Source organism: Sander vitreus, chromosome 11 (genome assembly GCF_031162955.1).
Source record: "Sander vitreus isolate 19-12246 chromosome 11, sanVit1, whole genome shotgun sequence".
Lineage (NCBI taxonomy): Eukaryota > Metazoa > Chordata > Actinopteri > Perciformes > Percidae > Sander > Sander vitreus.
In genome coordinates, this window is record NC_135865.1 from 7,835,047 (window position 1) to 7,852,515 (window position 17,469).

At 40.0% G+C, this 17,469-nt stretch overlaps 2 protein-coding genes across 3 annotated transcripts in view; one reads left to right on the forward strand and one right to left on the reverse strand.

Moving 5' to 3' along the window:
* tmem163a (transmembrane protein 163a) overlaps positions 1-10,595 on the forward strand; it is a 73,960-nt gene extending 63,365 nt beyond the window's left edge. For both annotated transcript variants that reach the window (XM_078263275.1, XM_078263276.1), the window contains exons 6-8: positions 1,833-1,944; positions 6,036-6,177; positions 6,410-10,595. In XM_078263275.1, coding sequence (XP_078119401.1) covers positions 1,833-1,944; positions 6,036-6,177; positions 6,410-6,470 — 315 coding nt within the window. In that variant the 3' untranslated portion in view covers positions 6,471-10,595. The remainder of the gene's footprint in view (positions 1-1,832; positions 1,945-6,035; positions 6,178-6,409) is intronic.
* A 1,697-nt stretch (positions 10,596-12,292) lies between these two features.
* LOC144526077 (alpha-1,6-mannosylglycoprotein 6-beta-N-acetylglucosaminyltransferase A-like) overlaps positions 12,293-17,469 on the reverse strand; it is a 29,455-nt gene continuing 24,278 nt past the window's right edge. The window contains exons 16-20 of the mRNA XM_078263277.1: positions 16,208-16,354; positions 15,867-15,980; positions 15,676-15,750; positions 15,437-15,594; positions 12,293-13,471 (exon numbers count right to left, since the gene is read on the reverse strand). Of these exons, the coding sequence (XP_078119403.1) occupies positions 13,270-13,471; positions 15,437-15,594; positions 15,676-15,750; positions 15,867-15,980; positions 16,208-16,354 (696 nt within the window). The 3' untranslated portion in view covers positions 12,293-13,269. The remainder of the gene's footprint in view (positions 13,472-15,436; positions 15,595-15,675; positions 15,751-15,866; positions 15,981-16,207; positions 16,355-17,469) is intronic.

The window sequence follows — 17,469 nt, forward strand, 5'->3', positions numbered from 1 at the left end:
AACGTCTGTTGACTGGTGTTGAAGCCCAAGTGTTGACAACTGCGCAGTATGCTTGTGTTGACGCTGACACGTGTATCGGATGCTATCTAGCGTCTACCAAACTTCTTGGCAGTGAATGATGGATGAATTATATTTAGCTGGATTACTTTCAGGGTCCTGGTATTGTGCATGCTGACTCATTGTAAGACTGTCATGGCTTACTGTGACACTTGAATAGAACAGAGACATTTAGTATGTTTACATGCACACTAATCAACTTGTATTTCCGAATATAGTCTTGCTTTGCCAGACCTTCGAGGGTCTGGCGAGTCCACACAGCATTCCGGGATGGGAGAAAAACGTGCTCTGCTTTATTGGCATTTCTTTAAACCAATCACAATCGTCATGGGCGGCTCTAAGCACCGGGCAAAACAACGGTGCCGCTACAAAATAGCATCGGAAGGAACTTGTTTTGTCATGTGTATGTTCGAAAGTTGTTTTAGTCGTGCAACAGAAAACTCAGATTGGACAGATAGTCTAGCTAGCTGTCTGGATTTACCCTGCAGAGATCTGAGGAGCAGTTAACCACAGTCCTCATAAATCCACCGGAGTTTAAAATTACAACACAAAGAAAGCGGAAGGTGACGGACATCCGGCTGAAAAGAGGGACATCTGGCGGAATTTCCGACTGAAACGGAGCATTCCCAGAAGTGGAAGGTCGTGGATATAGACTATTCCGAATATGGCATTATTCTGAATTTGATACAGGTCTTCTTTGGGCATGTATACAGCACATTCAGAATCTGCATCTCAATCTGGGTTTTTCTGAAGTTTACGTCCAGTTTACAGCCTCTTGCCTGTTTACAGCTTCAGTTATATGCGTTGCTATGGTTGTTGTACATAAACCAACCAGCCAACAGCTTGCAGGGCTGCGGTAGAGATGCATGCCCCAAAGAAAGGATTAGCACAGCTATACTTTGAAACATTATGAAACACTTGTATACTAACAAACATCGCTATGGCAACCTTTTCAAGAAGGGGGTTGAACGAATGAAAGAGGGACGCTGTGTTCACATAGTCCAACAAGTCCACCACCGGTGGAAAACTTTGAAAAAATCCTATTTTGCACGGCTGCATGTCAACTGGAATATTAGTGTAATATTCACTTTCGTTAGTCACAGCTCAGTCAGAATATTGTCTTTTTCGGAATAAGGACAAAAAACGGAATATTATGTGCATGTAAACATAGTCAATGTTAATAGTAACACCTGTGCTTTTATGAGTATCTGGTATAAATAGCCCTAACAAAAGTCTGGTGAACAAAGGTGAAGTCTGACACAAACAATAGATTTGGATTCCTCTCTCATGTGTCTCTTATTGTCTTAGTTTCTCTCTTTCTTATTTTTCACTCGTCCTCGTCTCGTCTCTCTGGTCTCTGTTGGCCTAATTAAATCTGATAGAGAGACACTCTGGGGTCAAGTGCTGGTTTTTGCTGAGTCTGTTTGAGACTTAAAAACACCAGACCTTCATATCACTGAAAGGCACCATCTAAATGATCTTCGGTTGATGCACCAAGTTGTGTGTGTGTGTATGTGTATATATTATATATATATATATATATATATATATATATATATATATATATATATATATATATACACACACAATATAAATATAAAATGATTAATGGTTGAGCTGAGGAAAGCTGTGTGGGTCATTCTGTCTGACTGATAATGTTCATGTGCTTTTTAGTGTTTGTTTTACAGATACTGTGTGCATATTTCTGGATTCGTTTGCACGCTTTATCTTTAAGCACACATGGTTTACCGCAACCTATCTTCTCTTCCCTGTAGGATGACTTCCTCTACAGTGTGTCTGTAGTGAGCGGGATCACATGTGCTGTGCTGGCTGTGGCCAAGTTCATGCTGGGAAGAGTGCTGACTAGCCGGGCACTTATCACTGACGGTAGGGTACACACACACACACACACACACACAGATAAATAAATGAATAGCACACCAGACTCAGAGGTCTTAACAAAGCTTACGGATGCCTACAGAATGGCAAGAGGATATACCATGCCCAGGAAAATATCTTTTTCCCCATCATTCATTAGTCATTTCTTTAGCCTTTCAGTGTTGATGATCAATGTCTGTGTCTCTCCTGCTAATGACGGGCAACCAGAGCCGTTACAAAACTGACTTTTGTGAAATAGCCTTGTTAGGGTTTAAGGGGATAAATATGGCCTTAAAATGATTTCTGCATGCTCTGAAAAGCGAGAGTTACAGTTGAATAAAATAGTATGTATGTGGTGAAAACAAAGTAAACGGTGGTAGAAGATCATTTACTTAAAGGGGTGATAGAATACAAAACCAATTTTACCTTGTCATAGTTGAATAACAACAGTTTGGTGGGTAAATAGGACATACATACAGTGTTGGGCAAGTTACTTTTAAAAAGTAATTAGTTACAGTGACTAGTTACTTCTTCCAAAAAGTAATTAAATTAGTTATTCAGTTACAAATTATGAAAGTAACTAGTTACTTCAGAAAGTAACTATTGCGTTACTTTCAAGTAAATTTTTAAATGCTCAAATGTGACCCCACCTCCACCTACCCCTCTTTAATGGAACTTAAAATACATGTGCATGTTCAATTATTTATGATAAATCTGAATATTATAATGAAATGGACACTTAATACAATACATTATTAACAGAAATACAAGAAGACAAAGTGAGACTAGCCTCCAATCAAATGCCATGTATGTAGATATTATGTTTATATAGTGGATCGATACAAATAACACAACACCTCAACAGGCCACAACTGGGCAAATTAAATGTGAGAGAATGAAAAGTGAGAGAGTGACGGCGATTAACTTTGGAGCGAGTAGCGACTCTAGAGTCATATAGTGAGAGAAACAAAGTGTCTCCCCTGTTCTTTCTGACCACGGTGGGAAATCTGTAGCAGGAAAAGTTAACCCTCTCCTTGATTTCATAACGCCATACCTGTCTCTGTCTCGTTGACTGACTCGCTTGTATTGTTCTGGCAACATGTCTTGTGTGTCCGACTATGTGTGCTTTCGAACACCCGCCCAACTCTACCTCTGATTGGCTCACCATGACATTTTACTCAACCTCAGCCAATTGTCAGCATTTTTATACTCTCGGCTCAGACTTAGAGATCTAGTTGGTCTGATGAAAAAAACAGCTTCAAATATAGTAACGCGCTGCATTTTTTGGCAGTAACGGTAACGCCGTTATTAAGATGGGAAGAGTAATCAATTAGATTACTCGTTACTGAAAAAAAGTAACGCCGTTAGTAACGCCGTTATTTATAACGCCGTTATTTATAACGCCGTTATTCCCATCATGGATACATTAGAACCTCAAAATCCCATTGACACCTCTTTCCTCTGCAAATCTCACAATTTGAAACTGCATCAAATCTCAACGAACCACAGAGTTGACGTCAACTCGGTGGCTCCTCCTTATTTGGCTTTAGTCTCTACCTTTGTCACGCCCCAACATTTACATAGGCTACACCACTGACCTGAGATCAGGTAGTCTTCTGAATAGGTCGCGCAGATCTCAGAAATTGTATACATTGTTCGTCTGCTATTTGGTCACTAAATTCACTTCTGAGACTTTTCTATGCGAGAAATCAACTATGTAGAGGTCAAATATGGGCCGTTTTACGAAAATGTATGGCTAATTGCAAATTTTGTCCGACTGTGTGTCGGAGTTCAGTAGCTGGGCAGGCTAACGTGACAGCGGTCGGTGCTGCCTGGGTTGCTGCCTCGCCGCCCGGCCTGTCCTCCTTCACAGACCCCGGCCCGCTGTGAGCTAGATGGGGCTCCGTCACGGCCGGCAGCCCGCGGCACTCCATACCCGTGCAAAGTCACCATTTCTGGGTTACTGGACTACCAAATGCCGAGGCCATGATGGGCGGCAACCCAGACAGCACCGGCCGCTGTCACTGAGCTCATGAACTCCGACACACAGTCGGACAAAATTTGCAATTAGCCATCAATTTTCGTAAAACGGCCCATATATGACCTCTACATAGTTGATTTCTCGCATAAAAAAGTCTCAGAAGTGAATTTAGTAATTTAGTAGTAACAAACGATGTATAACATTGCAGTGTCTGAAATATGAGACCTGCTGTCTTGTCTCCACTGTATGTGTATGTGGTTCGCTCAATCAATCAGTGCGCAGCTCATCTAAATATTCATGAAAATACCATATTTGGAAGAAAAGCTCTCGTTCCAAATAGGGCCAAAACACAGGGATGCATTAGGCCCCATAGAATAGCAACCGGGCCATTTTCAGCCTAACCAATGTTACATACCCTCTTAGGAGACCTTAAGGAACAGTGTGAAATACCCTATATCAGTGGTTCCCAACCTGGGGTTTATTATTACTCTTGCATTTAATTGTCAAAGGCATTTCAGAGCTAATTTTCTTGTTGTATATGTTGTTCCGTAGTTTAATTTACCATATAATAAAACATCACATTTTATAGAATAGAGCTACTGTCAAATCATTGTGATGGAGGTAAAAGTACGAGATTTCCCTCTGAAATGTACCTAGTGTTTTAAAGTAGCATAACATTGAAAGACTCTTGCCTAATTCTGAGTGTAAAAGGCCAGGGTTAATGTTAAGGTACTCTAACCCAAGCGTGCAAAAGGTATCAGAATCCCAAGCATTAAAACCAGAGCCACAAAACTGAGTATGTGTTTCTATGTTTGTATGTGAGGGAAAGTTGCTCTCACAGCTGGTTTGGAAGAACTGAAAGGGTTATGACCCACTAGCTGCTCATAGGCACATGCAGCATCACATGCGGCATGTGAAAACTAAAGCACAGTGTATGCACACACACACACACACACACACACACACACACACACACACACACACACACACACAAAGCAACACTGCTAGCCCCAGGTCTCAGAACACACAGGGCATCAATCCAATAAACCTGAGGTTGCTGTTTTCAGAGACTGGATTTATATCCCACAAGACCATACACTAACTGCAGGCGAGACAATAACCCACTGTGCTGGCTTTCACACCAGGAGAAATGTAATTATAAAAAAACATCAGTAACTATACAAGGTAACTCAAATACAGTAGATGTAGTCAACAATGATGTTAGCAGTTATATCCATTCATATTTGAGGGTTTCAAAAAAGACTCATGTGTTTCTCCTCTGCCACCTCTGAGGTCTGTTTGAAGGAATCCCACATCCCAGGAAGTACGCTTATTTGCTTTTTAGACAAAGGCTGAGAGGATATCATTCTAATGTCTGTATGGTAAACATGAACCAATACAGCCAGCAGCCAGTAAGCTTAGCTTAGCACAAAGATTGGAAACAGGGGGAAACAGCTCGCCTGGCTCTGTCCGCACGTCAAATATTCCATCCATCAGTTCAACTAAAGCTGGATGCCTGGCAACTGTTATGGTGACGAATGAACTCCAGGAAGTCACTGAGCAATATTTTTTTTCCTAGGATGGCAAAGGCATGACCCACCATACTGTGCCTCTGATTGGCTTACCCTGATAGTCTTACCCTAACCTTAACTAATCTCACTCCTTATGCCCAAACCTAGCCAATCCTAGGAAAAGAAAATTGCCGTCCGGACCATAACCCCTCCATAAAAACCATATATTGTCATTTTTTACACTTTTGTACAGTTTAAACAGTTGGGCATTAACATGTTAATAAGTCTGCTGTGAAGGTTCTTGTAGGCAGCCAGGCTAGCTGTTTTCCCCTGCCCAGTCTTTATGCTATGAGCTAAGCTAACTGGCTGCCGGCTGTAACTTCATATTTACTGTACAGACACGAGAGTGGCATTAATATTCTCATCTGAATCTCAGTACGAAAGCAAATAGGTGAATCAAACAAAATGTCACACAAGCCTTTAACACCAAAATAGCTTACCCTCAGATAAACCCACTACTTTTGTTCAAACCTATTTAAGTTTGGGCAACTGAAACTACTCCAGTACTCATACAATAATATATAAACAGACTTGTTTGTGTTTTTTAGGGTTCAACTCTCTGGTCGGTTCAATTATGGGATTTTCCATTTTGATCAGCGCCGAAGTCTTCAAGCACCATACTGACGTCTGGTTTCTGGATGGCACCATGGGAGTTGTTATTGGACTCATCATTTTGGCATATGGCATCAAGTAAGATTAACATTTCTCAATGAAGAACATTTCTTTGACCTATTGATTTGTAAATGTCATAATTTTTATAAGGCTGATGCATATTCTATAAATGCCAGCTTCAAATGTCAACTCGACAGCTCTGTACTGGCTACACTGGCTGCTGAGTGCCAAAACAGGCCGAGACACCTTGCAGAAGTAATTTCTGAAATCTCACATACTTTCCAATGAGATCTTGTTTCTGTGTCCGCAGACTCCTGAAGGACATGGTGCCCCGTGTGAGACAGACGAGGAACTACGAACGCTTTGAGTGAGAGAGTGTGTGTTGGCCAGACGAGCAGGTTCAAACACACACACACACACAAACACACACCCACACACCTGGCTGCCTCCGCCCTCTTCTCTCTGTCCTTCCTACACACGTTAATACACATGCAGCACATACAGACTCTACAAGTTCCCATACACACAAATATATACACATATGCTGTATAAACTGTACATAGTACATTCATACATTCAGACAGAAACAAACGCACACGCATACACAAATGCAGCAACTGAGAGACTTTGAGGAAAAAGGACGTGATTGAAGACCACATCCTGGAGAGAAAACGCTTAAAGTTAAATTCTTCTGTTCTGCCCTTCTTTACTTTTTGTCCATTAAAACCACCATTTCAAAAATGACACCTAGAATTAAAAAAATGCCCAAGAGCTGCGACTCCTGTCTACCAGCAGGAGCTTTGGATTTGTTTGACCTGGGGATCCAGCAGTCGCTGTTTAGATAACAGCATTCATCAGTTATAACACAAGAGACAACAGTGTATTGGTCTGTCCTTGTGGGTTTAGCTATTGGCATGGTGGGCATAATGGGGATCAAAATCCCAAAATTACCAAATGGGGTAGATTTTACGTGATGAGGCCTACACAAAACACACAGCACGTTTCCCCATAATTTATTTGAGAAAACATAGAATGAGCTTTGTTGGAATTTCTTTGTCTCCTTATTGTATCTTAAATACAAACTCCAAGTTGAGCTGAGGGCTGCTCACTATAATTTAAGGTTGTTGTTTTGTTTTTCTATTTATTGTTAAGTACAGGTGTTCCTTTCCTAAATCCATTCCTGTCAAAACCTCACCAGCCTCCCCTCTTTAAAGCAGCCACTATACCTCCTAATACGTTGCTCAGAGATGGAGAGAATGTGGAAAGCCGAGAAAAGAGGACTTAGACAGAGAGCATATGAGTAGTTCTGAGTCAGCAAACACTGCTTTGTCCAAAAGGTGAAAAGCATCAGAGAGCATGGTGAGGTCAGTCTTTATCTGGAAACTCTACCGCTAAAAGGAAAAAGCAGTAAAAGAGCACAGGAGACACTGAGGACAAACATTTGCCATATGATGGCTATAAACCTAAAGTGCACATGTAATTTATATACATTGCATAGCCTACTGTACTGTATGTAATGTATCCAAGCACAAATTAGCGAACTTTCATTCATGCGCTAGTGTTTGTTGCTGACAGTTTAGCGCAGTGCCCGTTTTGACACAATGGGTAATTAAAAAACTAACACATGATCTGACTTTGCATATGTTTCATTGCCATATATTGTAAGTATTTTTTGGTTGATCTCCTAAACCCAAATACTGGAGTGAGTTAATTACTGAACTCCATTCAGCATCTTTTGTTTTTTTTACTCGAGACTTACTTTGACAAAGTTTTACCGGGCAATAGCTAGCATCTGAAGAATGGCGAAATATGTTTTTTAAGGGTAAGATGTAAACACATCTTAATGTTTATCTTGTGTTTTTGTTGTAACACCTTGTCACGCTTATAATTAATAGATGTAAAAGCGCTAAACTCTGCAGGAACGTCTCTGGCATTTGCTGTAATCCTATTTATAATTGTCTCTATGTAATGTTGAACTCAATCTAGCTGGGATATTTATTACTTTCATTGACATTAATTTATCCATGTTTTCTTTTTTTCTTCCTTGTTTTGACTGCAAAGTTCATGCGGAAAGTTGGATAAGACAAAGTCTCAAACCTAAGATGAAACAAAGCACAATCACAAAGATGAAGCAGCCTGTGGGAATATCATTTTAATGGCATATCATTTGCAGAGACGGTGCTTTCTTCTTGTGTCGCATATCTGCTTATACCTCATTTGTTCTGCATGGTACCATTGTTATCATCCATTGTTATGTGCAATGAACAGAATGTAAATGCAAACCACACAGTCTGTAAATATGTTTATTACACTGTCCGGGTGCATCAGTAACCAAACGTCACAAATATAGTTGTAGTACTTTATGGCCGACATAAAAGGCTTTTTGGAGTAGACATTTAGTTTAAGTGCAGGAGGATCACTGTTACATATCGTTGCACATGTTTACTCTATAGTACTTATACTGTAAATGTGGTTTTACATATTACTGTAGATTATTGGTGAAATTAAATAAGTCTGTCTGTACATTTTTGCACTAAGTGAAAATCTCAGACTGGATGTAGGTGGGATCTTACAGCGCTGTCCGAGGCTTCTTTATCACTTATTAGTAGCTGTCAAAAGAAGAACTGATTGCCAATCAAAGCATTATATTACATGTTAAAATGGGATAGCTACAACTTACCTGCTGGCACCAATCAGTATTATTTTTTACTGAACTTTAGTGGGTGTCATAAACTCCACTATAAAATCACCCAGAATTTTTCAGAGAAAATTAGATGATAAATACTTTTATTGTCAGGAAGCATCAGAAACTCCACAACCCCAAACGAGCAATTAGATTAAGGAAAGGAGTTCAATTTATGGATTGATTTTGTACAATTGTATTGAGATCAATCCAATTTAGAAATACATTGATATGACTAATTCATAGATGTTGTGTAATGCGCAAACACACACTGACATTAAATGAGCTTGCTACTCATGACCAAAAATACATATTCACTATTTAAAGTGAGGTAAACTGTGTACACTGCATATGACTTTGTGGCCTGGTTTCTTCCGGTAAATGTGGATCCAGAGTGCTTGTGTGCCCCCTTGTGGTAGGAAGCCACATGACAAGAGCTGCGATTAGTATTCAGCGCACTGGATCCAAGAGAACGAGTCTAAATTTATCCCAGGCTGAACACAGCTACAAAGCCTTGGGCAGTGATTCTGAAGGCACCTACATGCACTCTGCACTGTAATTATCAACTCTCTGTTGACATACTGGACAAGGTGCAACTTTCTTGGTATATTATCTTTAGTTTAGTTTCTTTGTGTGAAGAATAAGGTTGAGCTCTAAACTGAAGGTGTGAATCAGCTCACACCACTTCAACTCACCAACAGCACAGTGATTTGTAATGTTCCCCCTCTGATGCATAGAAGACAATCTTTACAATGACTTTTACTAGCAAAGCACAGTGTTTACATGCTAATAACCACCACATGAGGCACAGAACAAAGTCATAATAACTCTTTGAAAAGGTATGCTTTACTTGCTCTATTGCTCATATTGTTAACTATATTGTGTTCAGATTACTTTTTTTGATCTTGGCAACGAAATCCTTTCTACCTCTCTTCTTTGCACTTTGTTTTATTTCCGTGTCACTTTCTCTTGTGCACGTTCACGCTACATAGAATTTAGGCCGGGTGCTGCGATTGTGGCCCTGGACCCCTTACTCTTCTTAGTAATAGGTGATCATTGAAGCTGTTGCACTTACTGTAAATCAGAAGTCAGTGCAGCAGCTGAACACCAAAAGAAATATTTTGAATATAACTGTAACTCCATGATCACCAGAGTTGCGGTTGCATTTCATTCATCTATAATGCCATTTGTTTTTACGGCCCAATGAAATGTTTGAACCCACACACGCACTAAAAGACTGCTAGAGGTTTGTTAGGATATTACCTCTGAACATGTATTTGCACAGACAACAGAACCTCTATTCATTTGACAGGTGATATATATTTGAATCCATTTCATTGTTCTATTGAAATAGCTCAGAAATGTGTCCAATTCTGCAGCTTGATGAACTGTGCCAAATCATCGAAAACATCTGTCCTGTCCTGTCTGACATGTATCATTCAATTAAGCTTGTATGTACAAATAGATGTATTATTACTGCCCCAGAAGATGCATCAACCCATTCATTTGAAATTATGATAGCAATACTAACCACTTTTGTTCCTATAAGCTTCGCATGGGCGTGTAAAAACCCTTCTAGCTTCAGCGGTTACAAGTGCAATGCAACCACAAACATACAAAAAATAACATACATGGAAAGCTGTAACTGAATTTCCAATAAATCTGACTGTAACAGAATTATTATTTGTCTGTTTGTACAGTAATGACATCTGTGGTATTTCAGATGATGTAAACACCATTTATTTATGTAAAATAACTGAGGTATATCTTTGTCAAAGAGCAAAGTTTTATTGATTTAATAAAGTTTTATCCTGCTTAATGTTGAGACATGTTTGATTTATTTTCAACCACACAACTGTCTTGGAAGGCTTTGGGTACATACAATGGGGGTACAATATCAGTGTGCCATGTAGCAGTCACTAGATGACAGTGGGTACTATGTGAACAGGCACCAAATGCCCATGAGCACCAATCCCATCCGTACTAGTGTATTGAGTCAGTTTATTCGAAAGAAAGAAATAAGTTACTGGTCTATATCCACGACGTTCCACTTCCGGGATTGCTCCGGTGCCGCGGAAAATACTGCTGGATGTCCCTCTTTGTGGCCGGATGTCCGTCGCCTTCCGCTTTCTTTGTGTTGTAATTTTAACTCTGGTGGATTGATGAGGACTGTGGTTAACTGCTCCTCAGATCTCTGCAGGGTAAATCCAGACAGCTAGCTAGATTATCTGTCCAATCTGAGTTTTCTGTTGCACGACTAAAACAACCTTTGAACGTACACATGTTCCACCAAAACAAGTTCCTTCCCGAGGCATAGCACCGCCCAATACAATTGTAATTGGTTTAAAGAAATGCCAATAAACCAGAGCACATTTTTCTCCCATCTCCCAATACTGTGTGGACTAGCCAGACCCTCCTTCGCAGTTTTCACATTTGTCCAATCATTTAATTTCTGTCAACCTAAACAATCAGCTGCTGTGTCTATGGGGAAAAACTAAAGTCAAAAAAAAAGTTGGAGGATGAAGAAATACAGAAATATATGAACAAAACAAACGCGCTCAACAGGTTTAAAAAGTCTTCAAGCAGTAAGCATCATTACTTTTAATCATGTAGATGCTTAAAAGTACTACTGTAAATAAAATGCTCTTTGTGCACTAATGGTGCCCATCTCCTTAAAGGAATAGTTTGACATTTTGAGAAATACATGTATTGTTTTTTTTTTTTTTTGCTGAGAGCTAGATGTGGACATTGATTCCACTCTCATGTCTGTGCAGCACATTCTCACTCCTAACTTGACATACGGCAGCTTGATCAGGACTACTGTACTTTGCGTCAATTTTTTGAGAGTATTGTTTGGCGTCATTGTTCAACATGCAGGGTAGACCCATTGTGAATAAAAAAAACAACCTTGGGTTAGGTTTAGGGCGACAAAATGCTTGGTTAGGGTTTAGGAACTAACTACATTAGTTACGTAACTTATGTTTGTGGCGTTAGTTACCAACGTTACGTAAGGAATGTCACATGCAAAAGTTGATTTTTGGTCTTTTACGTTGACTTTTGATTTCACACGGCCGGCCAGTTAGCCTAGCTTAGCACAAAGACTGGAAGCTGGGGAAATCAGCTAGCCTGGTTCTTCCAAAGGTAACAAAATCCGGAAACTCTAAAGCTCAAAAATCAAAATGTTAAAGAACAACACCTTGTGGTTTTATGGGAGTGTATGCACTATAATATTTCTTCGTAACTTCATGGAGTCTCTGCTGGTTGCATAGCAACTTTATGTTGATGACAAAAACTACAGGAAGTTACTGCAGTCGACCAAGAAATAGTCAGGCACATAAATCCCTAGAAAACACAAGATGTCGTTCTTACAGTTCGGTTTTTGGTTTGGATTGAACATGATATAACATTTTAATTAGTGAGCTTCTTATGCAAGATCTGTATAAATACTCTCATTTAACTCTCGGCAAGCAAATAAATGTAATCTCTACAGTATCCTGTTGGTGGAAAGCAAATTGAAGTAGAGTGAGACCTTCCCAGCAGCTCTCCCAGCTTCACTCTCTGTCGCACGGGCATATGCATGCACAGAACAGCTAATAGGAATGCTCTTTCTCTAAGATGACCTGTGATTGGTCAAAGTTTACCGTCATAGGCTAGATTTTCTAAAGCCTAAAAAGCGGAGCCAAGAGAAGGTGCAGAAGTCTAGTGTTTTCGCGGACCACTTGAATTATAATATGCTGGAAGAGTATTATGGATTTGTTTGCCCAACAATGCCAAAAATGATTGCCTACCACAGTTTTAAGAGCACCTCAAAGTGATGACTTGGGAACTGGGAATCCATTCCCTTTGTGTTGTCCTTTTCAGGTTCACAGGGAGACTGAAACACCCTGGACCGTTATCATGATCAGATAGGCGGTGGCTTTTGTGTCTCGATTAGGGCTACTAATGCGCACACATTTTAGGTGGCATGTGAAGTGCTTAGTGGGAGTGAATGACTGCCTAAAAGGCTATACAGACTAAAATATATTGCTTAATTATTGCTGCATCTGAGAAATGGGGATAAAGTGTGATAGAAACATAAATAGTAAAGGTTCACTTTCCTCGTCAGAGGTTAGCTTGTAAATGCAAAGCTGGTTTGTGGCCAACTGTCAAATGGCTGCAAATAACATTATTTTTGCCCATAAATATTACACCAACCATGACAAAATGGCATGTCACAAACTGCATTTGTGCATACAGTTACTGTACTATATCTTCAGTCAAATACTTTCAACTCAATCTGAAACTCTATATAGTCCTCCTGGCCCTTTTGTATGAAACAGTGGTTTTGCCCTATCCAGGTGACGTGTTACCTTTTGCTGTTGTGCCTTTGTCAGGATGCCAAAGTCTATGGAGGTATTCATATGTGAGTTGTGAGTCAGGACCTTCAGATAAAACCCACATAAATAATTTTATTGACATTCATGTACATATTGTTTTCTATCCAGCAGTTAGATACATGCCTGGCATAAGGCTATCTGGTCTTTAATGTAGTCCCTACAGGGGCAGATGCGAATCAAGGACTGGTCTGATCTCACACAGCTGAAGAGCAGGGGGTCGGACTGGAACACGCAGTGTTTACTACTGCTGTTGTAGGCTGGAAACACCAAGTGACTGTCAGAAAGCTCTGATGTTTGACAATCTACACCATATCTGAAAAAAAACAAGAAAAATAATCAGCAGACGTGTATCAAATCATAAAGAATGTAATTCAAATAGTTATGGAGAGTTTCAACTTTACAGATGGAAGTGGATGTGAATTAGAGTTTAGATTCTCAGCCCGAGCCGAGCCGGGCCGTTATTTTCCGCCACTATCCTCGGGCCGGGCCGGGCCTTGATCAAGCATTTGTGTTTTTTTTAATCATTACTTTATTAGCCTAATTGGGTGGGGAGAAAGCTATGCCATAATCAGAAATATTATCTATATAGGCTATATTTAGGCCAAAGTAACAAATGTGTCCAAAAAGTTACACAAGTTGGACTACAGCTACAAAATGCAACACGTGTCATGCGCGGAGTCTCCTCCTCTCGCACACATCACACCGGGGCTGCTGGGCCGTATGGTGGAGCTTAAGTGCAACATGGAGCTTGAGGATGTAAAGAAAAAAAGAAAAACAGGAGAATTACCTTTGAGCAAGTTTGGAGGAAAGTCGGAGGTATGGAACCATTTTAAACAAGTCGTGGGCAGTGACAACATATGTGTCGGCTTTATTGAGTGCATTAGGCTAAGTGCGGCACGCTGCTCGCCTATGACAGCAAATAAAACAGGGACTTGGATGATGAACAAACACATGAAGCAGGCTCGCCGTGGCAGAAAATATGATAGTCAGCCTTCAACGTCCTCTTTTGTTACTTCTCCAAGCATGAGGGCGAAGCAAGCCCTCACAGAGAAATGTGTTGAGTTCAAACAACTCTGAATTGTAGCTGAGAACGTCAGTTATAACGGCCCACGTATTAAAAAAGTGTTGGGTTGAAATCAGGCTCGGGCTCATAATTCCAGTTAATGTGTCGGGCCGGGCCGGTCTCGGACACAACATGCACAGGCTCGGGTTGGGTCGGGCTTGATTTTTTGGGCCAGATCTAGCTCTAATGTGAATGCACTCCATACTACTGGGACTCTTGCTCAGAATCAAGCCTGTAAAGGTGTGTTTCATCTTCAGCAAGCTCCACCATTCAAATTATTATGTTTACAACTCAGGTATGGGTGTTTGGGAATTGGGGTAAATGCTGGGGTTAGATCTGTCAATCCCAGCAATCAGGACTTGTACAAAGCTTTAGAGGAGAAAGGCTTGAATCAGGGGAAAAAAAGCACCATAAAAGCACAGCATAAAATGAGATTTTTTCCAATGTGCTCTGCCCCCTGTTTTTCAACTCTGACACCAGCTGAAATTGCCTTAGATACATTTCACAATAACCTTGAACACAATATTTGTGTTCCCACCAAAAAAGACTCCAAATGATTTAAAAGCAATTTAATTAAAAATAAAAATGTCTGACTGTTTCTAATTTGAAGTTATTGGGTAGAATGTTTCCATAATACTGTATACTGTGCACACCATTGTTATATTACATTTTGCTTGTGGGATTTTTGTATGGTGAAAAAATATCAACTATAATATTTACTACATGTTAATGTTTATACTAAAGTGAATTTTCCAAAAGGGTTAGTAAACTGGGTGGATTTAGGCTTATACTTCTACTACCCCCTTCTAATTGTTATGACTGCATAGTGCATCGAGTAGGTCTCAGATAATTTGCTGTTTAGTTTTATACTGCACAAAAAGCTGACCTTAAAGAGCATGAGTATAGAGCAGATATCATACCGATATCATTATCATAATAAAACAAAAAACAAATGCAGACAAAAAACCACACCACTCTCCGAAGACAAATGTCTATGCAGACATGGTTACTGTAGAATTACCTTCATAAAAAAAATTGACAAAAATAGTTCTACTCAGAACTATATGCATGACATTGCTTAAGTGCATTTCTTTTTATAGGTGGGAGCGTTTCCTCACACTGAATACAGCAAATTTCAAATCATGTTTTATACACAGAAAAAAATGAAAGTAAATTAGGATTCATGTGTATGCAAATTAACATGTGATTACTTACTTGGCATGATTGTCGGCGCTGTTAAGATGTGGAAAGAATGCAGGTTCACAGATCAGTCCCATCTTCTGGCATGCCTGTTTACAGGAAGTCTTCGCCTCTGCCTTCACAACCTGGAGTGCACTCAATGGGGGCCAGCTCCCTGTATTATTGCAGAAGTCCTGAGGTAAAGATGAGAAGAAAATAAAAATGATAATATAATAATTGCAAAATCCCAGCCCATAAACCAACATTCCTCCAACCTGTTTTTCTATCAGGATGTTGACCCTCTGGAGCATCCCTTCACAGGAAAACTCATAGGGAAGGTAGGGCTCAATCTGAAATGTGAATAAACTACAATTAGAGATATATTATAGACAAACTGCAGTTCTGTATTCATCAAGTTGAGCATATTTCCACTGTGCAGTGGGTTAGACACCATATGTAGACTCACAGTCTGATTGAGGATAGCAGTGAGAGCTCTCTCCACATCTGTGGAGTTGTGCATATCTACCATCCATACGTAGGGCTCTCCTATGGCCTCGGCATAAGGATGCTGGGATGTCACCTGCAACACCAACAGTGAAATTGAACCATACGGTGTACCTGCTATTAATTTATATCATCAAAAAAAACAGGCATCATTTTTAATTAGTAAAGACAGTAGCTTGATTTCCATGTTGGGTCAACAGACATTATTTAATTTCTTGATTATTTGGTTGAAGTAAAGAGATTTTTCTAGGCTCTACACATGTAAAAGTATTTGTTTATCAGATCATGGTGAGGGCCTCTCACCTCTCTGATGTTGGGCTTTCCCTTGAAGAACTCGGTGTTCAGGCTACTTTGCGGAGGGTGTAACCTGGGGTTCAGAAAAGCACAGCCATTGGCTAAGGCCTCCAATGGGGCGGGGCCTTCATATGGGAAAGACAATCCGACAAAAACCTTCAACAGACGACAGATAAAAAAACAGTTTAGTATTTCCATGAAGGTGAGGATGTATATGGTAACCACATGCACTGCTTTACTGTCTCCACATGGTGGCAGCCAACTCCAGGACAGCATGCACAGGGAGGGTTTTCTTTACAAACTCATGCTCTGTGGACCCACACTAAGAACAAGTTTGTGAGTTTGACTTATTTTCAATTCACGTCCAAATCCTCAGATTTCAAGTGTCAGTATTTGCAAATATTAACATGACATGCTGAATAACAGGAAAAATGATGCATCCATAATGTTCTTGTACATGTAAAATGTGGACACAAAAATTGACGTGTGATGCTGCTTACATAGTGTTTAAAGCATATACAGAATATGTGCTATTGTTGAACAGTCTGTCCCTCAGGCCCATTATAATAGCTTTAAAAAAAGATTTTTCCTAATTTTATGGGAATTGCTTATAAACATGATTTTTCAGAGTCGTCTTACTTCTATATGGGTTAGGTCTCAGAGACCTCAGTTGATGGTTAGATGCAACATATTTTCATACTGTACAATGAATGAATTAACTACTACGACTACCTTTTTCTAGTCACTGTTCCATTATCTTTATTGTGACTATTATTGCCATTGTTCATCACACCCCCACCCGGCACCTTCAGACACCGCCTACCAAGAGCCTGGCCGAGGTTTCTTCCTAAAAGGGAGTTTTTCCTCACCACTGTCGCACTAAATGCTTGCTCTTGGGGGAATTACTGGAATTGTTGGGACTTTATAAATTATAGAGTGTGGTCTAGACCTACTCTATCTGTAAAGTGTCTCGATATAACTCGTTATGATTTGATACTATAAATAAAATTGAATTGAACTGAATCTATATTTGTGATTGATGTTCACAAGCCTTCCACAGAGAGAGAGAGAGAGAGAGAGAGAGAGAGAGAGAGAGAGAGAGAGAGAGAGAGAGAGAGAGAGAGAGAGAGAGAATCAAGCATTAAAATTCAAACTACAGGACCCTTCCATTTACAGTACTTTTTAGACAACACTCACCTCGTCAAGTGAGCCTATTTGTTTATTTGGATCCTGAGTATTTTTCACCATATTCTGCTCAAGTGCACACACAG